The sequence below is a fragment of the Pseudopipra pipra genome, chromosome 5 (assembly GCF_036250125.1).
Source record: "Pseudopipra pipra isolate bDixPip1 chromosome 5, bDixPip1.hap1, whole genome shotgun sequence".
Classification (NCBI taxonomy): Eukaryota; Metazoa; Chordata; class Aves; order Passeriformes; family Pipridae; genus Pseudopipra; species Pseudopipra pipra.
Window position 1 is genome coordinate 74,465,347 of NC_087553.1, and position 25,985 is coordinate 74,491,331.

The 25,985-nt window shown below is 53.1% G+C and overlaps 1 protein-coding gene and 1 long non-coding RNA gene across 2 annotated transcripts in view; both read left to right on the forward strand.

The window, feature by feature from the left end:
- Positions 1-6: 6 nt before the first annotated feature.
- The window catches only part of TASOR2 (transcription activation suppressor family member 2), a 32,134-nt gene continuing 6,155 nt past the window's right edge, over positions 7-25,985 (forward strand). The window contains exons 1-11 of the mRNA XM_064656616.1: positions 7-51; positions 1,377-1,451; positions 9,927-10,610; positions 12,156-12,446; positions 14,565-16,182; positions 17,101-17,629; positions 18,360-22,040; positions 22,666-22,791; positions 23,009-23,162; positions 23,850-23,955; positions 25,773-25,954. Coding sequence (XP_064512686.1) covers positions 10,442-10,610; positions 12,156-12,446; positions 14,565-16,182; positions 17,101-17,629; positions 18,360-22,040; positions 22,666-22,791; positions 23,009-23,162; positions 23,850-23,955; positions 25,773-25,954 — 6,856 coding nt within the window. The 5' untranslated portion in view covers positions 7-51; positions 1,377-1,451; positions 9,927-10,441. The remainder of the gene's footprint in view (positions 52-1,376; positions 1,452-9,926; positions 10,611-12,155; positions 12,447-14,564; positions 16,183-17,100; positions 17,630-18,359; positions 22,041-22,665; positions 22,792-23,008; positions 23,163-23,849; positions 23,956-25,772; positions 25,955-25,985) is intronic.
- On the forward strand, positions 5,616-8,376 carry LOC135415090 (uncharacterized). The gene is made up of 2 exons (XR_010430969.1): positions 5,616-6,474; positions 6,856-8,376. It is a non-coding gene; the product is annotated as an uncharacterized LOC135415090 (long non-coding RNA).

Sequence of the window (25,985 nt, forward strand, 5' to 3'; positions counted from 1 at the left end):
TCAAATATTTGCAGGATCAGGGAGTCCTCATCCTCCTCACGCCCTCGGATGGTAAGAGGGAGGGAAAATCTGGGATTAAACTCCTGTATCCGCCATTTTCTCCCGTTTTCTCCCATGTTCTCCCTTTTCTCCATCTTCTCCCTTTCTCCAGTTTTCTCCCATTTTCTCTCATTTTCTCTCATTTTCTCTCATTTTCTCCCATTTTCTCTGATTTTCCCTCATTTTCTCCATGTTCTCCCATTTTCTCCCATGTTCTCCCCTTTTCTCCCATTTTCTCCCGTTTTTTCCCATCTTCTCCCATCTTCTCCCATCTTCTCCCATCTTCTCCCATCTTCTCCCCTTTTCTCCCCTTTCTCCCCTTTTCTCCCCTTTTCTCCCATGTTCTCCCTTTTCTCCCATGTTTTCCCATTTTCTCCCATTTTCTCCGGTGTTCTCCAGTCTTCTCCCATTTTCTCCTCTTTTCTCCCCTTTTTTCCCTTTTCTCCCGTGTTCTCCCATTTTCTCCCATCTTCTCCCATCTTCTCCCATTTTCTCCTGTTTTCTCCCATCTTCTCCCCTTTCTCCCCTTTTCTCCCCTTTTCTCCCATTTTCTCCCATCTTCTCCCGTGTTCTCCATTTTCTCCCCTTTTCTCCCATCTTCTTCCATCTCCCATTTTCTCCCATTTTCTCCCCTTTTCTCCCATCTTCTCCCGTGTTCTCCCCTTTTCTCCCCTTTTCTCCCATCTTCTCCCATTTTCTCCCATGTTCTCCCATTTTCTCCCATGTTCTCCCATCTTCTCCCATCTTCTCCTGTGTTTTCCCATTTTCTTCATTTTCTCTCGTGTTTTCTCCCCTTTTCTCCCATGTTCTCCCATGTTCTCCCATGTTCTCCCATGTTCTCCCGTGTTCTCCCATTTTCTCCCATGTTCTCCCGTGTTCTCCAATTTTCTCCCCTTTTCTCCCCTTTTCTCCCATCTTCTCCCATTTTCTCCCATCTTCTCCTGTTTTCTCCCGTGTTTTCCCATTTTCTCCCATTTTCTCCCATTTTCTCCCATCTTCTCCCATATTCTCCCATTTTCTCCCATCTTCTCCCATATTCTCCCATTTTCTCCCACGTTCTCCCCTTTTCTCCCCTTTTCTCCCCTTTTCTCCCCTTTTCTCCCCTTTTCTCCCCTTTTCTCCCCTTTCCTCCCTGTTCTCCCCTTTTCTCCCCTTTTCTCCCATCTCCCCTTTCCTCCCCTTTCCTCCCCTTTCCTCCCCTTTCCTCCCCTTTCCTCCCCTGTTCTCCCCTGTTCCCCCTGTTCCCCCCTGCTCTCCCGTGCTCCCCCTGCTCTCCCCTTTTCTCCCCTGCTCTCCTGTCTCTCCCCTTCCCCCTCTCAGTGCAGTTCTCTCCCCAGGCCCGTGTTCCCGGCAGCCGCTGGCCCTGCTGGCCCTGTTCCTGTTCTCCTCGCCGCGCTCGCTCGGCCCCCGAGGTAGGACCTGCCCTTCCCTCTTTTGGGGTCAGATCCTCCCCAGAAAGGTCCTTTTTGGGAATTTTCCTGCTCAGGAATTCCCCTGTGGCCTTGGCACAGCAGGACAAGGCTCAGCTCACCCGTTAGGCTGAGCTTTAGGCTGGGCTTTAGGCTGGGCTTTAGGCTGGGCTCAAGCTGCTCCCCTTGGGGATGGGGATAAATGGGGATAAATGGGAATTAAATAGTGATAAATATTGGGAAATGGGAATTAAATAGAGATAAATATTGGGAAATGGAATTAAGTAGAGATAAATATTGGGAAATGGGAATTAAATAGAGATAAATATTGGGAAATGGGAATTAAATAGAGATAAATATTGGGAAATGGGAATTAAATGGAGATAAATATTGGGAAATGGGAATTAATAGTGATAAATGGGGAGAAATGGGAATTAAATAGAGATAAATATTGGGAAATGGGAATTAAATGGAGATAAATATTGGGAAATGGGAATTAAGTAGAGATAAATATTGGGAAATGGGAATTAAGTAGAGATAAATATTGGGAAATGGGAATTAAATAGAGATAAATATTGGGAAATGGGAATTAAATAGAGATAAATATTGGGAAATGGGAATTAAATAGAGATAAATATTGGGAAATGGGAATTAATAGAGATAAATATTGGGAAATGGGAATTAAATGGAGATAAATATTGGGAAATGGGAATTAATAGAGATAAATGCGGGGAAATGGGAATTAAATAGAGATAAATATGGATGGAATGGGAATTAAATAGTGATAAATATTGGGAAATGGGAATTAAATGGAGATAAATATTGGGAAATGGGAATTAAATGGAGATAAATATTGGGAAATGGGAATTAAGTAGAGATAAATATTGGGAATTAAATAGAGATAAATATTGGGAAATGGGAATTAAATGGAGATAAATATTGGGAAATGGGAATTAAATAGAGATAAATATTGGGAAATGGGAATTAAATAGAGATAAATATTGGGAAATGGGAATTAAATAGAGATAAATATTGGGAAATGGGAATTAAGTAGAGATAAATATTGGGAATTAAATAGAGATAAATACTGGGAAATGGGAATTAAATAGAGATAAATATTGGGAAATGGGAATTTAATAGAGATAAATATTGGGAAATGGGAATTAAATGGAGATAAATATTGGGAAATGGGAATTAAGTAGAGATAAATATTGGGAAATGGGAATTAAGTAGAGATAAATATTGGGAAATGGGAATTAAATAGAGATAAATATTGGGAAATGGGAATATAAATATTGGGAAATGGGAATTAAATAGAGATAAATATTGGGAAATGGGAATTAAATAGAGATAAATATTGGGAAATGGGAATTAAATGGAGATAAATATTGAGAAATGGTAATTAAATAGTGATAAATGGGGAGAAATGGAGATAAATGGGGATAAATGGAGATAAATATTGAGAAATGGGGAGAAATGGGGAGAAATGGAGATAAATATTGAGAAATGGGGAGAAATGGGGAGAAATGGAGATAAATATTGAGAAATGGGGAGAAATGGGGAGAAATGGAGATAAATAGTGATAAATAGTGATAAATGGAGATAAATAGTGATAGTGGTAAATGGGGATTAATGGTGATAAATATTGATAAATAGTAATAAATGGGGATAAATATTGAGAAATGGGGATAACTGGGATAAATAGTGATAAATGGTGATAAATAGTGATAAATAGGGATAAATGGGGATAAATATTGATAAAGATTGATAAACAGTGATAAACAGTGATAAATAGTGATAGTGATAAATGGTGGTAAATGGTGATAAATATGGATAAATGGGGATAAATAGTGATAGTGATAAATACTGATAAATACTGATAAATATTGATAAATAGTGATAATTGGCGATAAATAGTGATAAATAGTGATAAATAGTGATAAATGGGGATAAATATTGAGAAATGGGGATAAATAGTGATAAATGGTGAGAAATGGTGATAAATAGGGATAAATAGGGAGAATATTGAGAAATGGGGATAAATGGAGATAAATAGTGATAGTGATAATTTGGGATAAATGGGGAGAAATGGTGAGAAATGGTGAGAAATATTGAAAAATAAAGATAAATGATGATAAATATTGATAAATAGTGAGAAATGGTGATAAACAGTGATAAATATTGATAAATGGGGATAAATATTGATAAATAGTGAGAAATGGTGATAAAGAGTGATAAATATTGATAAATGGGGATAAATATTGATAAATAGTGAGAAATATTGAGAAATGGTGAGAAATGGGGATAAATATTGAGAAATGGGATAAATAGTGATAAATAGTGATAAATATTGAGAAATGGGGATAAATATTGAGAAATGGGGATAAATAGTGATAAATGGGGATAAATATTGATAAATAGTGATAAATATTGAGAAATGGGGATAAATGGGGATAAATATTGAGAAATGGGGATAAATATTGAGAAATGGGGATAAATATTGATAAATAGGGATAAATATTGATAAATGGGGATAGTGGTAAATACTGAGTAATGGAGAAAAATGGTGAGAAACGGTGAGAAATAGTTATGGGGATAAATGGGAATAAATATTGATAAATGGTGAGAAGTGGTGATAAATATTGATAAATGGGGATAAATAGTGATAAATATTAAGAAATGGTAATTAAATAGTGATAAATGGTGATGAATATTGAGAAATGGGGAGAAATGCTGGTAAATATTGATAAATGCGGATAAATGGAGATAAATGGTGAGAATTGGTGAGAAATGGAGATAAATACTGAAAATGTAATGGGGATAAATTGTGATAAATACTGATAAATGGGGATAAATACTGATAAATGGATATAAGTGGGGATATGTGGGGATAAAGAGTGATAAATGGTGATATAGTGATAATTGGTGAGAAATGGTGAGAAATAAGTGGTGATAAATATTGATAAATGGATAAATGGGGATAAATACTAATAAATGGCATAAATGGAGATAAATATTGGTAAATGGGAATAAATACTGATAAATGGGGATAAATATTGAGAAATGGGGATAAATTTGATAAATGGGATAAATATTGAGAAATGGGGATAAATATTGAGAATGGGGATAAATATTGAGAAATGGGGATAAATAGTGAGAAATGGGGATAAATATTGAGAAATGGGGATAAATATTGAGAAATGGGGATAAATAGTGAGAAATGGGATAAATATTGAGAAATGGGGATAAATAGTGAGAAATGGGGATAAATATTGATAAATAGTGATAAATATTGAGAATGGGGATAAATATTGAGAAATGGGGATAAATAGTGAGAAATGGGGATAAATAGTGAGAAATGGGGATAAATAGTGAGAAATGGGGATAAATAGTGAGAAATGGGGATAAATAGTTATGGTGATAAATAGTGATAGTGATAAATGGTGATAAATACTGATAAATGGTGATAAATGGGGATTAATGGTGATAAATGTGGATAAATGGGGATAAATATTGATAATGGGGATAAATATTGATAATGGGGATAAATATTGATAAATTGGGATAAATATTGATAAATGGGGATTAATATTGATAATGGGGATAAATATTGATAATGGGGATAAATATTGAGAAATGGGGATAAATAGTGAGAAATGGGGATAAATAGTGATAAATGGGGATAAATATTGAGAAATGGGGATAAATATTGAGAAATGGGGATAAATAGTTATGGTGATAAATAGTGTTAGTGATAAATGGTGATAAATACTGATAAATGGGGATAAATATTGATAAATGGGGATAAATAGTGAGAAATGGGGATTAATAGTGATAAATGGGGATTAATAGTGATAAATGGGGATAAATAGTGAGAAATGGGGATTAATAGTGATAAATGGGGATAAATAGTGAGAAATGGAGATAAATATTGATAAATGGGGATAAATATTGATAAATATTGATAAATGGTGATAAATATTGATAAGTGGTGATAAATGGTGATAAATATTGATAAATTGTGATAAATGAGGTTAAATATTGATAAATGGGGGTAAATGGTGAGAAATGGTGAAAAATGGTGAGAAATGGTGAAAAATTGTGAGAAATGGTGAGAAATAGTTATGGTGAGAAATGATAATAAATTTGGGAAATAGTGAGAAATAGTGAGAAATGGTGATAAATGGTGAGAAATATTGATGAATGGTGAGAAATGGTAATAAATAGTGGTAAGTGATGATAATAAATGGTGAGAAACGTGGATAAATAATTAATTTTCAGCCAGTTTTCAGCAGCCCCCGCTCCCTGAGGTGGCTGAGGGGAGCCTGGTCCTGCAAAGCCTGGCTTAAATCCCTCAGCTGGGCTCAGGGGAGGCCCTTGGCTGGGCAGAGCTCCCAGTGGGAAAGCAGGGAATTGTTTTTTCCCTGGAGATAACAAGGGGGAAAGAAGAAAAAAAGGGCTCCCTGCAAGGTCACTGCGTGGGGAGGGCGAGGAGAGGAGGGGAAAAGGGGGAATTCTGCCTGAAAAACAGGGAGGAGACAGGGGAGGGCCCCAAAATGGGCTGATTTTCCTGGAGAATAAACACAGGGAGCCTGAAAAAAAGGATGGAAAGGATTTTTGGGGTGACAGGACAAGGGGAAGTGGCTTCAAACTGAAAGGGAGCAGAGTTTTTATAACGTCCAGGGACAAAGTTCTTCCTTCAGGATTGGGATACAAGGTGGGTTTGGAAGTTGGGTGAAGCCAAGGTGGTACTTTGGCATCTCAGGGTGTCCTTGATGCCCCAAATTCAGTGCCCTGAGCACCCAGAGATTGAGATTCTCTGCCCAACAGCCTCTGGAGCAGAGGGATTTCTCCCTGGAAAAGGCTGAGTGTGAGGAGAACAGGCCAAGGAGGGATTTATTGTGTGGGAGAGAAGGGGATGGAGAGAGGAGAGGGCCCCAAAATGTGCTGCTTTTCCTGGAGAATAAACACAGGGAGCCTGAAAAAAGGATGGAAAGGGATTTTTGTGGTGACAGGACAAGGGGAAGTGGCTTCAAACAAAGAGCAGCTTTTTATAACTTCCAGGGACAAAGTTCTTCCTTCAGGATTGGGATACAAGGTGGGTTTGGAAGTTGGGTGAAGCCAAGGTGGTAATTTGGCATCTCAGGGTGTCCTTGATGCCCAAATTCAGTGCCCTGAGCACCCAGAGATTGAGACCCTGCTGCCCAACAGCCTCTGGAGCAGAGGGATTTCTCCCTGGAAAAGGCTGAGTGTGAGGAGAACAGGCCAAGGAGGGATTTATTGTGTGGGAGAGAAGGGATGGAGACAGGGGAGGGCCCCAAAATGTGGGGATTTTCATGCAGAACAAACACAGGGAGCCTGAAAAAAAGATGGAAAGGGATTTTTTTGGTGACAGGACAAGGGGAAGTGGCTTCAAACTGAAAGGGAGCAGAGTTTTTATAACTTCCAGGGACAAAGTTCTTCCTTCAGGATTGGGATACAAGGTGAGTGTGGAAGTTGGGTGAAGCCAAGGTGGTACTTTGGCATCTCAGGGTGTCTTTGATGCCCCAAATTCAGTGCCCTGAGCACCCAGAGATTGAGATTCTCTGCCCAACAGCCTCTGGAGCAGAGGGATTTCTCCCTGGAAAAGGCTGAGTGTGAGGAGAACAGGCCAAGGAGGGATTTCCCTTGTGGGAGGGAAGGGGATGGAGAGAGGGGAGGGCACAAGGAACACCTCAGGAAGCACAAGGGAAGGTTTGGAGCTGCTGAAGAGGATGTGGAGCCTGAGGGCAGCAAAGCAAAGAGCTGGGGAAAAAGGAGAACGTGGAATGAACACGGATTTTCCACGTATTTCCCACATATTACATGTCTTGGTCTGGACCTGGATGGTTTCCAGATGTTTTCCCTCTGGTGCCAGCAGGATTCCTGCCTGTGTTGTCCTGGGAGCCAGTCCTGGCCATCCCCTGGCTCCAAGACCTCTTTTCCCTGGGATTGAAAACCCCTTTTTCCTTGGGCAATAATGCTTCCCATTCCCTGGGATTAAACCCCTTTTTCCTTGGGCAATAATGCTTCCCATTCCCTGGGATTAAAAACACCTTTTTCCTTGGGCAATAATGCTTCCCATTCCTTGGAATTAAAACCCCTTTTTCCTTGGGTAATAATGCTTCCCATTCCCTGGGATTAAAACTCTTTTTCCTTGGGCAGAAATCATTCCCCTTCCCTGGGATTTAAACCCCTTTTTCCTTGGGTAATAATGTTTCCCATTCCCTGGGATTAAAAACCCTCTGTCCTTGGGTAATAAGGTTTCCCATTCCTTAGGATTAAAACCGCATTTTTTGGGAGAACCTCATTTTTTTCCCTTTTGGGAAACCCCAATGTTTCCCATTCCCTGGGCTTAAAAACCCTTTTTCCTTGGGCAAAAATGATTCCCATTCCCTGGGATTAAAACCCTTTTTCCTTGGGCAAAAATCATTCCATTCCCTGGGATTAAAACCCCTTTTTCCTTGGGTAATAATGGTTCCTATTCCCTGAGATTAAAACCCTTTTTCCTTGGGCAAAAATGATTCCCATTCCCTGGGATTTAAACCCCATTTTCCTTGAGCAATAATGCTTCCTATTCCCTGGGATTAAAACCCTTTTTCCTTGGGCAATAATGCTTCCCATTCCCTGGGATTAAAAACACCTTTTTCCTTGGGCAATAATGCTTCCCATTCCTTGGAATTAAAACCCCTTTTTCCTTGGGTAATAATGCTTCCCATTCCCTGGGATTAAAACTCTTTTTCCTTGGGCAAAAATCATTCCCCTTCCCTGGGATTTAAACCCCTTTTTCCTTGGGTAATAATACTTCCTATTCCCTGGGATTAAAACCCTTTTTCCTTGGGCAAAAATTATTCCCCTTCCCTGGGATTAAAACCTCTTTTCCTTGGGTAATAAGGTTTTCCATTCCTTAGGATTAAAACCCTATTTTCCTTGGCTATTTATGTTTCCCATTCCCTGGGATTAAAAACCCTTTTCTCTTGGGCAATAATGTTTCCCATTCCCAGGGATTAAAAGCCCTTTTCCCCAGGATAACAAGGTTTCCCATTTCCAACCAAGCAGCCTCTCTGCTGGGAATCTCTTCCCTCCCTGTCCCGACCGGGTGTCAGGAGGAATGTTGGGAAGGCATTCCCAAGCCGGAGGTGGAGCCAGGCGGCCGGGAAAGCAGCTCCCAGGGATCCCCGGGCCTGCCAAAAACAAGGATCGGGAAAAATCACCCACCTGGGAGGGAAAAGGCGACAGGGAAGGGCACTGGGATTGCCAGAAAAATCAGCGGGATCACCATGGGAAGCTGGGCCGAGCCCGGGGGTGCGAAGCACCGGCAGAGGGAAAAGCTGGATGAGCCCGGTTTGTGCGGAAAGGGAGCTCCACTGACCACGTCCCGCGGGCTCTCCGGGAATTTTGGGACGGCGGGAGCCGAATTCCATGGAGACACGTGCGAGGGCAGCCGCCCTGGAGCCGCCGGGGAGCCGGGAATGTTTTTTTTTTTGGGATCCCCGGCTGGCTCGAGGCAGGGGTTTGAGATGCAGATCGAGCTGCGGGGGGTGGGTGGGATCCCTGAGACTGTGAAATTCCAGCCGTTGGGATAACAAAGGGTACGAAGGAGGGGTCAGCGGCCACGTGGAGGGGCGCTGGGAGACACAGATCCATGAGGAAGAGCGGGACGGGAGCACGGGGAGACTGAAGGTATAAATCCCAGGGGTTCCTTCCCGCGTTTCCAGCCCCGGGAACGAGGTGTTGATGGAATCTGGGGCTGCGCCGCGATGGAACCGGGAAGGAAACTTGGGAGATTTGGGGTGGGGGGGGGGAGTCCTGGAGCCAGGTCATGGAGTTGTTGTTGGGAAGGGGCTGCGATCCCAGCAGGGAAAATCTGGCATTGGGATGGCCAGGGAGGCTTGGGAATGGAGGGGCTGGGAAGTTTTCCCGACGGGTTTTCGGCAGGATGAGCTTTGGGAAATCCCCCGTTCTTTATTCCTGCCCCCGGGGGGGGGGGGGTGTTTGTGTCCCTCATCCCGGAGCTGGAGCTGCTGGAAGTTGGGCGTGAGCAGGGACACAACCCCAGCGAGCTGTAAATGGTGCTGCTCCCTACATTTAAACGAGTTTAAAAGGGAAAAAAAAAAATAAATCACAGATTCCACGTATTTTAGAGCTCTGAAATGCTGGATTCAATGGGAATTTGTGGAGCGAAGGGTCTCGGACCACTCTGAGCCATCTCCCCCTGGAATTTCCTGCAGGACGGGGCTGGCTGATACAACACCAGCCTTTTCACCTGGGTTTAATTCACCTTAATTCACTCTTTTTGACTCCCACTCGCAGCTCTTTGTCACCCTCAGCAGTCCCAAACATCCCTCAAAACCGGGACATCTCCCGGCCGGGGCTTCTGGAGCTTCTCGTGCTCCAGGGAGGTGATTTGGGGTGGGGGGTAAAATTCAACCCTTTTTAACTTTCCCCCCCTTTTCGCAGCGGAAAAACGCGCTCCGAGGGCCATCAGGAAATACGGCGACAGGAGGGACATCCCCTGGAAAGTGGCCTCCCTCCTGCCGGGGCTCCGCTACGCCCTGAGGAAAGCCGGGAGCTGCCCCTGGAATGACTCGGTCAGCGCCAGCACGCGCATCAAGCAGCACTTCCAGGAGTACGCGAAGCTGGGGCAGGACCCGGAGCCCGAGGGCGGCGACCACCTGAGCCTTCCCCCCGCGGAGGAGGGATCCAGCCCCTTCCAGAGGTTCCCGGAGAAGTCCCTGTGCCAGCTGCGGCACTACCTCCTCAACCCCAAGAGCTACACCCTGAAGCTGTCGGCGGCCACCGGCTGCTTGAAGGGGGACGGGCAGTCCCTGCTCGGCGCTGCTGCTGCTGCTGCTCCTGCCCCGCCTGCCGCTCCCAGGAGGGAATCCCCCAATTCCCAGGGCGGGGCAGAGCCCGAGGGAGATCCCAGCGATCCCTGGGGGGAGCAGGGAAGGAGGAAATCCACCCGGCTCCTCATGAGCAGGAAGAGGGGCTCGGCGGAGGCTCCCGCGGGAGAGGATGGCAGGAGCGCCAAGAGGAAACCCAGCGCCGCTCCCTCCTCCAAAAGGGCGGGATCCGCAGGGAATTCCAAGGGGTCCTTGCTTAAATTGGCCAATCTGCAGCTTCCACACGGGAGGAAAAGAGGTAAGGGCTGGATAGACGGGGCTGACTTCATCCGGGTGGGATAGTCGGGGGTCACTGGGAGTCATCCCAAGGGCTGACTTCGTCCAGGGGGGATACCTGGAGTGCACTTGGAGTCATCCCAAGGGGCCCAGAGCTCCTGGCAGCATCCAAACAAATCTCTGGTGGTGTTTCCACAGCCTCTGGTTCTCCTGGGAAGGAGAACTGAAGGAAAAAAAGAGGGAACCCAGGGAATGTCAGTGAAATGCCTGAGAGTGGGTGTTGTTCCCTTCCTTTTCTTCCAGGTGACAGGGACATCATCAGGTCATGGCAGTGAATGTGTTACCAAGTGATTATTTATTTATTGTTTATTTATGACCATTTGTTAGTAAATCAGAGCAGGATAATGGGAAGTGAAACAAATCATACAAACACCTTCCCCCTTCCCAGGCTGAACTTTATTCCTGATTCTTCTTTAGTCTTTGCCATCCCCCAAGGTGCCCAGAGCAGGCCCAGAGCTCCTGGCAGCATCCAGACAAATGTGTGGTGGTTTTTCCACAGCCTCTGGTTCTCCTGGGAAGGAGAACTGAAGGAAAAAAAGAGGGAACCCAGGGAATGTCAGTGAAATGCCTGAGAGTGGGTGTTGTTCCCTTCCTTTACTTCCAGGTGACAGGGACATCATCAGGTCATGGCAGTGAATGTATTACCAAATTATTTATTTATTGTTTATTTATGACCATTTATTTATTACCAAGTGATTATTTATTTATTGTTTATTTATGACCATTTATTAGTAAATCAGAGCAGGATAATGGGAAGTGAAACAAATCATACAAACACCTTCCCCCTTCCCAGGCTGAACTTTATTCCTGATTCCTCTTTAGTCTTTGCCATCCCCCAAGGTGCCCAGAGCAGGCAGAGACCTCCTGGCAGCATCCAGACAAATGTGTGGTGGTGTTTCCACAGCCTCTGGTTCTCCTGGGAAGGAGAAGTGAAGGAAAAAGAAGGAACTCAGAGCTAGGACAGGGAATGTCAAGGAAAAGCCTGAGAGTGGGTGTTGTTCCCTTCCCTTGCTTCCAGGTGACAGGGACATCATCAGGTCATGGCAGTGAATGTGTTACCAAGTGATTATTTATTTATTGTTTATTTCTGACCATTTATTAGTTAATCAGAACAGGATAAGGGGAAGTCAAACAAATCATACAAACATCTCCCCCTTCCCAAGGGGCCCAGAGCTCCTGGCAGCACCCAAACAAATCTGTGGAAATGTTTCCTCAGTCTTTTGTTCTCCTGGGGAGGAGAACTGAAGGAAAAAAAGAGGGAATCCAGGGAATGTCAGTGAAATGCCTGAGAGTGGGTGTTGTTCCCTTCCTTTGCTTCCAGGTGCCAGGGACACGAGCCCTGGATTTATTCCCGTTATTAAATCCGAGCAGGATAACGAGAAGCCAAACAAATCTTACAAACACCTCCCCCCCTTCCCAGGCTGAACTTTATCCCTGATTCCTTTATAATCTGCCTTTTTAACACGTTCCAACCCTCAAGGCATGTCCTCCCTCCCTCTATTCCCAGGTGCCGAGGTCCTGTCCGCCAAAATCATCCGCAAATCCCCGGAGAAGCCCGCGGAGAAGGGAAACGACGCTCCCGGCATTCCCGATTCTCCCGACGCTCCCGATCCAGCAGCAAAGAGAGCGAAGGCTGCGGAGAGCCCAGACACCCCCAGTCCTGTTCCCGACCCCGTTCCCATCCGCATGGAGGTGCCTCGTGCCGAGAGAGCCCCGACTCCAGTGAAAAACAAGGAGCAGGAAAGTCCGGAGCGCGACCCATCCCAAGCTCGAGGTGACGGCGGCCGAGCGGGAAGCGGTGAGAGTTCCGTGGTTTCCCTTGGGAAATCGTTCCCTCAAAAGGCTGATTTGCCCAGTAATGGCAGTGAGAGGACAAGGGGATAAGGATTTTAACTGGAAGAGGCTAAATATTGGGATATTGGGAAGGAATTCCCTGGTGGCACTGGCGCAGGGCGCCCAGAGGAGCCGTGGTTGCCCCTGGATCCCTGGAAGTCTCCGAGGCCGGGTTGGACTGGGCTTGGAGTAAGGTGGGATTGTGGAGTGTGTCCCATGGCAGGGGGTTGGAATTAGATGGTCTTTAAGGTCCCTTCCAACCCAAAGCATTCCATGGTTCCATGATCCAGCCCTGCCCTCATGGGGTTCCCGGAGCGGATCTGGGATCCTTCCAGCAGGAATGTGTTGGGTGGGTCCTGCTGAATCCCAGGATGTGCCAAAAATGCCACATCAGAGCGTTCAGCGGGAAGAAAATGCTCCATTCCCAGGAAATTCCAGGTGAGCCGTGGGACTTTTAGGACAGCTCTGGTTTAGTGAGGTTTTACTGGAAGGGAGATTTTTGTGCTGGTTTTTAATCCCTCCTTTAACGGCCCCACACTGTTTTTTTGACCTCGGGCCTGGAGCTGCAGTGAGGGGGCATTTTTGGCACCAAAAACTAAATGAACTCCCATTTCTGTGCTCTGGCTGCCTTTGGGAACCCCCAGGTTTCTCTGTGTGTGTGCTCAGGGCTGTGTTACGAACAAATATTACACATTTTCTTCTGTTTTAGAGGTGTTTTATTTTTAATAACTGAATGATTGGATGAATCACACGGAGTTTATCTCGTGAATGGAGTCTATTTGTTGAAAATGCTCCAACCACAAGAAAAACTTTAAGCAAAATCAGAGTGATGAAGGAAACCTAAAACATCTCGGGTTGTGTTTAAGTGACCAAGGGAGATTTTTGTTCCCCGTGGGTGCCAGGCCTTTTATTTCTTTCCTGAAGTCACTGGGATCCAGATTCCCAGCTCTGGATCATTTCCCAGTAGCCACGACCTCCATGCCCATGGAGGTGTTTTAAGTGTGAGAAATCCATGTTCATAGAATCCCAGAATCCCAGAATCAGCTGGGTTGGAAAAGCCCTCCGAGATCATCCAGCCCAACCCTTGATCCAACCCCGCCGTGGTTCCCAGCCCATGGCACTGATGCCACATCCAGTCTGTCCTTAAACACCCAGGGATGGAGAATCCCCCCCTTCCCTGGGCAGCCCATTCCAATGGCTGAGCACCCTCTCTGCAAAGAAATTCTTGTTGGAAAGACCCCTTTTTCCTGCCAGGCTCGGCACCTGCCTCCATCCCCTTTTTCGGGCGGAACGATGTCACTTTGGCCACAAGAAGCCCCTGCAGCTGCAGGCTGGGCCAGAGGGGCTGGAGAGCAGCCAGGCAGGAAGGGAGCTGGGAGTTGGGCTGGGCAGGGAGCTGAAGAGGAGCCCGAGTGTGGCCAGGGGGGCAAGAGGGCCAATGGCTGCTGGGCTGGCTGAGGAAGAGTGTGGCAGCAGGAGCAGGGCAGGGCTTGTGCCCCTGGGCTGGGCGCTGGGGAGGCCACCCCTGGAGTGCTGTGTCCAGCTCTGGGCCCTGAGCTCAGGAAGGCCCTGGAGGGGCTGGAGCAGGGGCAGAGAAGAGCAGCGAGGCTGGGGAAGGGACTGGAGCCCAAGTGCTGGGAGGAGAGGCTGAGGGAGCTGGGGGGGCTCAGCCTGGAGAGGAGGAGGCTCAGGGGAGACCTCCTCACTCTCTGCAACTCCCTGCCAGGAGGGGGGAGCCGGGGGGGGTTGGGCTCTGCTCCCAGGCAGCCATCAGCAAGACAAGAGGGCTCGGTCTTCAGCTGTGCCAGGGGAGGTTTAGGTTGGATATTTGAAAGAATTTCTTTGCAGAGAGGGTGCTCAGCCATTGGAATGGGCTGCCCAGGGAAGGGGTGGATTCTCCATCCCTGGAGGTGTTTAAGGACAGACTGGATGTGGCATCAGTGCCATGGGCTGGGAACCACGGCGGGGTTGGATCAAGGGTTGGGCTGGATGATCTCAGAGGTCCCTTCCAACCCAGCTGATTCTGTGATTCTATGATTTATTTGATGTTTATTCACCCCTTAACTTCTCTTTCCTCACACAGAGTTGCAGGAGCTGCTCCCCGACCTCCCAGCCCAAGTCTCTCCCCAGTCCCACGGAGAGCAGAGCCAAGGGAACGAGTGTTATCCGGCTGAGCTCGGGAACGAGTGCGACTCGCACGGGCTGAACCTGCTGGCTGACCTGGCCCTGGGCTCCTGCGTGTCCCTCTACATCCCCCAGGACATGGAGGGGACCCCTGTGTCCCCCAGCACCGAGGTGGTCCCTGTGCCCCTCAGTGCTGAGGTGATCCCTGTGCCCTACAGCCCTTCCAGCGACTCCTCCCAGGACGATGAGGGGATCTCGGTGTCCTACAGCTCTGGGATGGTCCCTGTGTCCCACAGAACTGGGGTGACCCCCATGTCCCACGGAACTGGGGTGACCCCTGTGTCCCACAGCACTTGGGTGATCCCTGTGTCCCACAACACTGGGGTGATCCCCGTGTCCCACAGAACTGAGGTATTCACTGTGTCCCACAGCACCGGAGCGATCCCCGTGTCCCAGATCACCGGAGTGATCCCTGCATCCCACAGCACTGGGGTGATCCCTGTGTCCCACAGCACTGGGGTGATTCTTGTGTCCCACAGCACCGAGGTGATCCCTGCGTCCCACAGCACTGGGGTGATCCCTGTGTCCCACAGCACCGAGGTGATCCCTGTGTCCCACAGCACCGAGGTGATCCCTGCATCCCACAGCACTGGGGTGATCCCTGTGTCCCACAGCTCTTCCAGTTACTCCTCCCAGGGTGCTGAGGTGATCCTGGTGTCCCAGAGCCCTTGCAGCGACTCCCCCCAGGGCGCCGAGGTGATCCCGGTGTCCTACAGCACTGAGGTGATCCCCGCGTCCTCCAGCCCTTCCGGCGACTCCCCCCAGGACACTGAGGACACTGAGGTGATCCCTGAGGTGACCCCGGTGTCCCCGAGCCCTCCCAGTGCCTCCCCCCAGGAGCAGCAGGGCCGTCCCCAGCTCAGATCCCCACGTGCTGCTCCCGCTCCCGACCCCAAGCACCAGCGGCCTGGAAGACGAGCCGCCTCCGCCGGGAAGGAGCCACCCAACCAGGCCCTTCCCGCCGCGGGAAAACCGGGATCCAACGCAGGAAAACCGGGATTCAACGACTCCACCACCGCCACCGCCGCTCCCAGGGAGAGAACCTCCGGAATTCCCAGCCAGAGCGGCGTGAGGCCGGGATGGGCCGGGGAGAGGCAGCACTGCGCCGTGGCCCTGGAGCACTCCTACGCCATGGTGGGCCCGCCGGAGCCACGCAGGAGAGGCACCAATCCCCCAGGAACGAGTCCCCCGGGAACGAGTCCCCCAGGAACGCCCACCTCCGGAGCGGCCCCCGCCCAGAACGGCACCGGGAGAGCCCGGGCGGGCCCGCTGGTGGGGAAGGTGCTGCCGTTCCGGCGCCAGCCCGGCGGGTCCCGCCCGCCCTGGGTCCCCGAGGGCGCCAGGAGCAGGACGGGCTCCGGCAGGGACAAGGAGGACTTCGCCAAGTGCCACACGGTGAGGGCGCGGGGCAAGTCCCTGAAGGTGACGCTGCAGTGGGACGGGCACTACGCCCACAACCTGGACACCCGCTACACCAACAACATCCTGGAGAGATCCGTCATCCGCGCCCTGCACGGGTGAGCCGGCCCGGAGTCGGGAAAAGCCTTTGGGAAGGGGTTGGAGTTGCTCTTTGGTTTTTTGTTTTTGCTCGGTGCGGGAATGGGTTTTGCTCCCCCTGCCCGGTTGGGTGGGTTTTCCCTGGAGAAAAGGAGGGATTTGGGGAGGGGTGGGAGGTGACAAGTTGGATGTGACCAGGCTCAGAAATCCACCCGTGTTCTGGGCTGATCCCACAGCCAGGGGAGGGGGGATTCTGCCCCTCTGCCTGGAATCCAGCCCTGGGGAACAGCAGGAGGACGTGGAGCTGCTGGAGCAAATCCAGAGGAAGCCGTGGATCTGCTCCCAGGGCTGGATCCCTCTGCTCTGGAGCCAGGCTGGGAGAGCTGGGAATGTTCCCCTGGAGAAGAGAAGGCTCCAGGGAGAGCTGAGAGCCCCTTGCAGGGCCTAAAGGGGCTCCAGGAGAGCTGGAGAGGGACTGGGGACAAGGCAGGGAGGGACAGGACACAGGGAATGGCTTCCCAGTGCCAGAGGGCAGGGTTAGGTGGAATATTGGGAAGGAATTCCTGGCTGGGAGGGTGGTGAAGGGCTGGACTGGATTTCCCAGAGAAGCTGTGGCTGCCCCTGGATCCCTGGAAGTGTCCCAGGCTGGGCTCAGAGCAACCTGGTCCAGGGGGATTGGACAAGATTACGCTGAGAGGTCCCTCCCAACCCAAACCATTCCAAGATTCCCGTGGCTCTGCAGCCAGAATTGGCCTCCAAAGCCACCACCCCAAGTCCTCCAACCAACCCTTGGGTTCCTCTACTTTTACTGTCATTTCCTTTTTAAAAAAAAAGCCGGAAACTCCCTCAGCCGATCCGTAGCCGGCGATCCCCGGCTCCCTCGGCGCCGAGCCCACGGAGACGTTCCGAGCGTGTGTTTTCCCTTTCCCTTTTCCCAGGCCCTGGGACTGCAGCCTGCCCGAGACCGTGGAGGACATGAAGCTGATCCTGCACACGTGGGTGGCCCTGTTCTACAGGAGGCCCTCGGCGCAGCTCAACAGCTCGCGGAAGGTGGTGGAGCACCGCGACCCCAAGAAGTACGTCCTGCTCAACAGCTCCAACGGCTCCTGGGACCTCAGCGACGACGACCTCGAGCCCCGCGGCCGCAAGACGTGCCCGGCCGACTCCAGGTCCGACCCCGACCAGACTCCCAGCAGCTCCGTGGATCCCGGCACTCCCAGGAAAGGGTCCTCCCGCCGGGAGAAGGGCCGGCCGCACTTGCGGTTGCGGAGCTACGCCAACGGCGCTGCCGGAGGTGTGGACAGCACGGTGTCCTCCTCCTCCGGGGAGCTGCCCGGCGAGGAGGAGGAGCCTTCCTCCACCAGCTGTCCGGAGAGCGTTCCCGAGGGCGTTCCCAGCGCCGAGGAGAGCCTGGATGAGGGAGAGGGGCAGCCGGGAATCCCCGAGGATGTCTCGAGCGTCACCGCGGTGAGTGTGGGGTCGGGGAGGACGCAGCTCAGCGAGGCACATTCCTGCTCCTGCTCCCAGAGGAGTGGGATGGATGTCCTGCTTTGGGGCTCTCCTGGAGGCAGGGAATGCGTGTCCCAAATATCCTCCAGGATTTATTCGGGACACGCTCGGAGCCACCCATAAAAGAAACTTTCAGGCCACAGTCCAGCTGTGGATGTTCCTCTTGGATTGAGTTGGCATTCCCAGACTCTGGCATGAGCTGCCTATCCCTATCCAGGGGAGCAGGGCCTTTATATGGATGCTCTCCAAGAATCCCAGAGAACTGAATGCCTGTTCCTGGCTGGAGTGTGAGCTCAGGCAAGGTGTGAGCCTGAGGGAAGAGAGGAACCACAAACATCCCGTCCCATTCCCAGGCAGGGAATCCTTTGCAGCGTCCCCCTCATTCCTGTGGGGAGATCCATTAATATTCCATTCTGGAGAGAGCTTTTCAATCCAATTTTTGCCATTCCTCCAGCCTGCAGAGGGTCAGAAGTGGATAAACACAAACCAGGGGCATTTTTCAAGCCTGAATTCCGGGCCTAAAATCTTTAATTTTAAAGCTTCTGCTCCTAACAAAGGAGCAGCTCCCACGGGAAAAATCCCGGGGTTTTTTGGTTGGTTGGTTTTTTTTGCTCCTCCTGCAGGGGCATCTCAGCCCCTGTGTTTGCCTCCCATGAGGAATAATAACCTCTGGATTGTGTCGTTTCAGGAGGAGCCGCCGGATGCCGCGATCACCCCCGGCCCTTCCGAGGAGCCAGGCACGGAAAACTCCCGCAGCCCGGCCCCCAATTCCAGTGCAGCTCCATGCACAGACAGCCAGGGTGGAATTCCAAGAGATGGGGAGCAGCAGGAGGCAGGAGCAGGGCGTGGTTCTCCCAGGGATTCGGAGAGCGCGGGGGATACCGGACACGCCACGGAGGTTGAGGACAGCAGGGACAGCAGCCGGGCCACCGGTGATCCACGGGATTCCGTGCCCTTGGAAGCGAGTCCTGGAAGTGCGAGCCATCCACGACGTGCCCGCGATTCCGTGCCCTTGGAAGCGAGTCCCCGGAGTGCAAATCTTGCCGGAGCCAGCGAGGAAGGGCTGGAATCACAAGACCCCTTCGGACACCTGGAGAAAGAGGAGGGAGAGTTGGAGGAGGACAAGGAGGAGAACGAGGAGGACTTTGAGGAAGTCCTGGGGTCTGTGGATTTGGTGTTGTCCGAGAGCAGCGACACCGAGATGGAGAGCGAGCACAGCGACCAGAAAACAGGGAGTTCCCCACTTCCAGAGGACTTCGGTGCTCCCGGAGAGGACTCTGTGCCCAGCCCCTCCTCCTTGGCATCGCCCCGCTCGGGCAGCTCCACACTGGTGATGTCTGACAGGACTTGGACTGGGAGTTGGAGTGGGATTGACTCTCCAGGGCTTCCTGGGGAGAGGGCACCGAGCGTGGATGAGCCCCCGGAGCCCTGGGATGCTCCGGCCACTCCGTGTTCGGAGACAGGTGGTGTTGGCGTGGCCAGTCCAGCCCGTGTGGGGTCACCCTGGGACAGTGGGGAGATGATCCCACCTGATCCAGGCCTTTTCCATGGGGCACAGCCAGACAGTGTTACAGGCAGCCCAGAACCTGCTGGAGAGACACTTGGGAATGACTTGGAGCAGAAAGACAGGGATCACGTGACCGCTGAAGAAAAGTGGGAATCTTCAGATGTGAGGTCACCCCATGACAGTGGAGAGACGTTCCCACCTGATCCAGGCCTTTTCCACAAGGCACAGCCAGTCTGTGGAGCTGCTGGAGAGACCCTTGGGAATGACTTGGAGCAGAAAGACAGGGATCACGTGCCCGCTGAAGAAAGGTGGGAATCTTCGGATGTGGGGTCGCCCCGTGACAGTGGAGAGACGTTCCCACCTGATCCCGGCCTTTTCTATGGAGCACAGCCAGACAGTGTTACAGGCAGCTCTGGAGCTGCTGGAGAGACACTCGGGAATGCCTTGGAGCAGAAGGACAGGGATCACGTGCCCGCTGCCGGGAACAGGGATGGCCTGGAGTCCCCACACAGCCAGGGCCTGGCACTGCCCTTGTCCCCTCACTCCAACTCTGCCTGCCTGATGTCTCCCGATGGATCCATCGATCCCAGAGCTGCTCCAGGGGACCAGGAGACCACGGCAGGCTTCCCGTCGCCGTCACGGCGCGACCTGGGCGGGAGCAGCCGCTTTTCCCGGGAACAGGGAGATGATGTCGGTGCTGATCCCGGGGAGCCAAACCAGGAAAGGAGCGAGGTTTTGGGGGAAGAAGAGCCTGGCAGCCCTTGTTCCAACGGCACAGGAGTGCCGGATGATCCCATGGGAGCAGGTGGTGGCCAGGACTTCCCCTTGGACTACGGAGCAGCGGGAGGTGATCCCGGGGCTGGGGAGGGTGAGGATGTGTGTCCTGGTGCAGAGAATTCCCCCAGGAGCGACAGAATGGACACAGAGATGGTGGGTGACACTCCACAGGAGCCAGAGATGCCTCTCCATCCCCCCCTGGAGTCAGAGCCCTCCTCCTTGGAGAGGGAAGGGATGTCAGCCCTGGACGAGCCCCCCGGGCAGCGGCGGAGCTTCCCACACAGCCCCTCCCCATCCAGCCCTGGATACTCAGCTCCTGCTTCTCCTGCTTATCAGGAAGACACAGAACCCCCCAACTCGGAGCACAGCCCGTGGGAGCCAGCCCTGGGCCAGCCCTGGCATTCCTGGGAGGAAGGAGGCGCTCCAGAGGGGAGTGTGGGTGCCCGGAACCTGGAGGGCTCCATAAATCCCAGATGTTCCGGAGGGGTGATAAGATACCCTGCTCCACGCCCCGCAGGGCGGGCACGGGGCTCCCCTGTGGATGAGCTTCCAAGGGAGCCAAGATCCAGGTCTCCTCCTCCTCCACACAGTCTCCAGGATGGTCTCCACGGCGCCAAACCGGCCTCAGTCCTGGATGTGAGTCCCGGGATGGTCCCTCCCGGCACGGATTCGGCTCCGGACGATGCCTCGTGGTCCTGCTCCCCCTGTGCCAGCCCCGGGAGCCAAAGGGAGGAGCCCATCCCGCCTGAGGACTGGGAAGAAGGAAGAAGCATCCCCGTTTCCAGCGCTCCATCTTCTCCAGAGGGGGATTTTCTCGATCCGTGGCACGAGCCCCGCTCCGCGTGGGAGGACAGCGGATCCGAGGAATTCCCTGATCCCTGGGATGAGGAATCCGAGGCATTCCCTGATCCACACCGTGCCAGCTGGGACATGGGACCCGAGGCATTCCCTGATCCACACCGTGCCAGCGCAGAGGTGGAGGAGGGGGAAATCCTCACTTCCCCCATCCCTGCGTTACCGTTCCGCGAGCACAGGGATCCCTCTGGAGAAAGGCTGGAGTTCAGCGACGCCGAGGACGCTTTGGACACGTTCCCGAGGGCACAGCAGCTCCTCAGCAGGGACACACGCAGGGCCGTGGCCTTTCAAGATCCATTGGACCTTTCATCCAGCGACTCCGAGCAGGAATATTTTGGGAGGAACCCACGCCCCCCGCTTCCAGCCAGGGCTTCCCGCGGCGCGAGATCCGTGGATGCCGCAGGCACCAGGACAAACGGCAACGACTCCTCCGTGGAGGGGCAGGGAGACGACTGGGGCCAGGGGCTCCCCAGGGATTCCCGGCGCTCCGTGATCACCCGGCACCGCCGGGAGAGGCCTGGGAATTCCCAGACTCTGAGGAGGCGGTGGCGCCGCCCGGGGGAGTCCCATTTGTTACGGAACAACTTGCTGGGCGACTGGAGGGGCTCCGAGGAGCTCACCCAGAACACCCTGGACATGGAGTGTCTCCGTTTCCATTATAAGCTAAACCAGGTCCTTGGGAATAGGAAACCGCCCTTTTCTACCTCCGAGAGCATCTTCCCAAGAGACTTTTCCCGGCGGGACCCTCCGGCCCCGCTGTCCGCGCAGGGCAGGAGCCCCTTGCAGGTGACCATCCCACCCTCGCACACGTGGCCGGGCCGGAGCAGATCCCGCCGGCAGAGGGGCTGGCACGAGGAGGACACCCCCGGGGACACCAGGAGGAGATCCCCATCCTACTCCCGACCCCCCTTCCGCCTCGGGAAGCTCCGCCAGGATGGCCGGCCACCGGATTCTCCGGGGGACGTCACCGTCGTCCTGGACGAGTATTCCGAGTTGCCGAGGGTGGTGCTGAGCAGGGCGGACACCGGGAAGGAGGGCGGAGGGCACGGAGAGCCCCGGGATGCGGGGCCGGGCCCGTCCCGGCGCGGGAGGCCCTTCCAGGGCATGATCGGGGAGCTGTGCGGGGCCCTGAGCTCCCACCTGCGCCGCGTGGCCTCCGAGGCCTCCACGCACCCGGGGATGTTCTACCTGGTGGAGACGGGCAAGGAGCCGTTCTTTGAGAGGGTGAAGGTAAGAGGAGACCCCCCCCCCGGAGAGGGATGGGGGGAACTGAGGGGCAGGGAGAGGTGGCACGGCCTGGCACGGGCGGTTTGGGTAGGCAGGAGCTGCCTACCCTACTCCCCAGGTGCCAGATCCACAGGGATTTTAAATCCCTCCAGGGATGGGTGCTCCACCCCTGCCCTGGGCAGCCCCTTCCAATGCCTGACAACCTTTTTTGGTGACAAAATTTTCCCTGATGTCCAACCTCAACCTCCACTGGCACAGCTTGAGGCCATTCCTTCTTAATCCTACCAGCTGAACATCCCCCCGGCCAAAGCAGGGAGTGGGAGTTCAGGCAGCCCAGGCTGGGAATTCTGGGAAGGGGGATTCCACGGGGGGATTAGCAAAGAGGCTTCATCCATGTGAGAGGCTCCATGTGGTTTTCCAAAAGGTTTTTAGGGATGAAGGTCAGTGGTTTCTTCAGTGGGTGGAGCCCCAGCAGTACCGGGACAGCCACCATCCCATCCCATCCCATCCCATCCCATCCCATCCCATCCCATCCCATCCCATCCCATCCCATCCCATCCCTCTCCCCGTGTTCCCGTGTGTGCCCGGAGGTGTTCCCATGCCAACCTGAGGGGGGTTTCTGTTGCAGGCCCTGCTGAGGAAGGAGGGTTGGGTGAGGACGGAGCCGCGGAGCTTCTGCGGGGGGAGGCGCCGGGCCGGCGACCAACTGCTCGTCATCATCCGCAACGAGGACATCTCCTCCCACATCCACACCGTAAGACCTCCATCCTGCTCCCTTCCCCTCTCCCAGCCCTGCTCTCTAATCCCTTGGGAAGGCTGGAGTAGCCCCAGCTCAGAGGAGCGAGGCCGGGCCTCTCTCCTCGGGAATGTCGGGTCGCCGTATCCGCGGCTTTCTGGGGTCGGGCTGTGGGGATGGGGTGATGCAGAGAAGGTTCCCCCGGGTCTCACGGCAGCCTCTGTGCCCCGAGCAGATCCCGGGATTGCTGGAGCTGAAGCGCTGTCCCGGCGTGGTGTTTGCCGGGGTGGACAATCCCGAGGATGTCACGGGTCACACGTACCAGGAGCTGTTCCACACCGGGGGCTTCCTGGTGTCCGACCACCACGTCTTGGAATCCATGTCTCTGGGTGAGTCTTGGGCCTCTCACCTGGACACAAGCATGGTGGTGTCCCTTTCCTTCCCTTCCCTTTGGCCTCGTCCACTGGTTTACTGTCACATTCCCAAACCTTTCCGTCGGTCCTCTGCTCCGCCTTGGAGTGGGGAAATCCGTGCCCTATGTTGGACATTTGGATCCCACCTGGATAACGGGTCCAGGTCAGGGGTCCCCAAAAACATCTGAGTACAGTGGAGGGTTGTACAAGGACATTCAGCCTGGAGAATCATGGAATCATGGAATGGGTTGGGTTGGAAGGGACCTTGAAGGGCATCTTGGCCACGGGCAGGGACACCTTCCACTATCCCAGGTTGCTCCAATGTGGCCTTAGACACTTCCAGGGATCCAGGGGCAGCCACAGCTTCTCTGGGAAATCCATTCCAGCCCCTCCCCACCCTCCCAGCCAGGAATTCCTTCCCAGTATCTAATGGAAAAGGGAGGACAAAACAAATAGGAAGTGGCAGAGAAAACTCAGCCACGCTCCTGGGGCTGCACAGCCAAGGGACAAGAGGTGACAGGGACAAGTTGCACTTATTTCAGGTGTTGGTGGGAATAAAATCTCCACCCAGCAAGACAAAATCCCAGTTTTCCCAACCCAGGTTGGGAGTCTCCATCCCTGGAGAGACTCCAACCTCACCCTGCTGCTCTGGTGTCCCCCCAGCCCGGCTGAAGGAGGTGGTGAAGGTGCTGGAGAAGCTCAACAGGAGCGGGAGGTGGAAGTGGCTCCTTCACTACAGGGAGAGCAAGAAGCTCCGAGGAGACCTCAGGTAACGGCTCTGCCGGGGCAGGGTGGATTCCAACACCTTTGGGAGGTGGAGGAGCAGGAACTGGGATCTGGAGAGGATGGGGTGGGTTGGGTTCCAACACCTCTGGGAGGTGGAGCAGCAGGAACTGGGATCTGGAGAGGAACCGGTGGGTTGGGTTCCAGCAACTCTGGGAGGTGGAGGAGCAGGAACTGGGATCTGGAGAGGATCGAGTGGGTTGGGTTCCAACACCTCTGGGAGGTGGAGCAGCAGGAACTGGGATCTGGAGAGGATGGGGCGGGTTGGATTCCAACACCCCTGGGAGGTGGAGCAGCAGGAACTGGGATCTGGAGAGGATGGGGTGGGTTGGGTCCCAACACCTCTGGGAGGTGGAGCAGCAGGAACTGGGATCTGGAGAGGATCGAGTGGGTTGGGTCCCAACACCTCTGGGAGGTGGAGCAGCAGGAACTGGGATCTGGAGAGGATCGAGTGGGTTGGGTTCCAACACCTCTGGGAGGTGGAGCAGCAGGAAGTGGGATCTGGAGAGGATGGGGTGGGTTGGGTTCCAACACCTCTGGGAGGTGGAGCAGCAGGAACTGGGATCTGGAGAGGATCAGCTGGGCTGAAATGTTGTCTGGGACGTGATCCCAGACCAGGCACCCTGCTGCACCTCCATGAGGGCACTTCCCTCTCTCAGGGAGTGTTACAGCCTGGAAGGGCTTGAGGAGAGGCACAGGTTTCCTTGGAGGAGCTGCACATTCCCAAAGCAGACTGAGCTCCCTCCCCACCAGCTCATCCCAGCTCCACACTCCGGGAGCTCAGAGCACCTTCCTGGGCTTCCCCCACATCTCTCTGCTGCTTCTTCTCTGTCCCATCCCAGGTGGGATTTGGGGGAGGGATGAGGAGCCCGGAGTCGGTGCAGAGGAGGAATTGCCACCACAATTCCCACCCCTGGTCCCTTTGGAGCATTGTGATGAACGCCCCTCGTCCTCCAGCTCGGAATTACCCGTGGGCTGCATCCCTCGGGGTGTGCCTGCTCAGGGTGGAGCCTTATCCATGGGCCACAGTGTCTCCAAGGATTTATTCTGCTGTGGCATAGACTGACCCACAGCCACAGCTGCCTTGAGGTGGCCCTGTTCCTTCCTGGCCTTGTATCCATGGGTGACAATTCCTGCAGCACTGGACTTGCTCCGGCATCCCTTCAGGAGTGTCCCTGCTCCAGCATGGCCTTGTCCCAGCTGAAGTCCCTGGGATTATCCAGCATGGGAAAGTGAGGAAAACTCATGGATTGGGACAAAAACAGTTTAATAGGGAAAGCAAAGCTGTCACAGCAGCAAAACCAAGGATTTCATTCCCTGCTTCCCATCCCAGGCAGGTGTTCAGGCTCCATCACGGGAACAAACAGCATCATTCCAAACATTCCCCCCTTCCGTCTTCTCCTCCCAGCTTTATATCCTGAGTGTGATGCCAGAGGGTCTGGAATGTCCCTTGGGGCCAGCTGTCCCTGCTGTGTCCCCTCCGAGCTCCCTGTGCCCCCCAAACCTGGTGGGGAAGGGGGAGCAGGGAAGGCCTCAGCTCTGCCAAACCCCGATTTCCCAACAGCTCCCAAACCAGACCACAGGGATAAAAATGAACCCATTCCCAGCCCAAACCAGCCCAAACCAGTACAAACCAACACACCCAGTGGGAGCTGCCTGGAGCAAGGAGTCACATTGTCACTTTGGCCCCGTGTGGCGACACTTTGAGTGTAAAAACCCCACATGGGAGGGCAGGTCCCCCCCAGGCCGGGAAGGGGGGACAGCGGGGCAGCCCCTCACCTCTCCCTGTCCCTCTGCCAGCAGGGTGGCCCCCGATGCCCACGGGAAGCAGCTGCTCCTGAAGTGGTGCCAGGAGGAGGGGCTGGTGGAGGTGCTGCCCTTCCACGGCTGCGACTCCCCCGGCGCCCCCGAGAAGCAGCTCCTGAGGTGCCTCCTGGGGCTGCAGGTCCAGCACGTCCGGGCCAGGCTGGGCGTGTTCCTGACCCGTGAGTGTCCCACCGGGAACGGGGGCGGAAG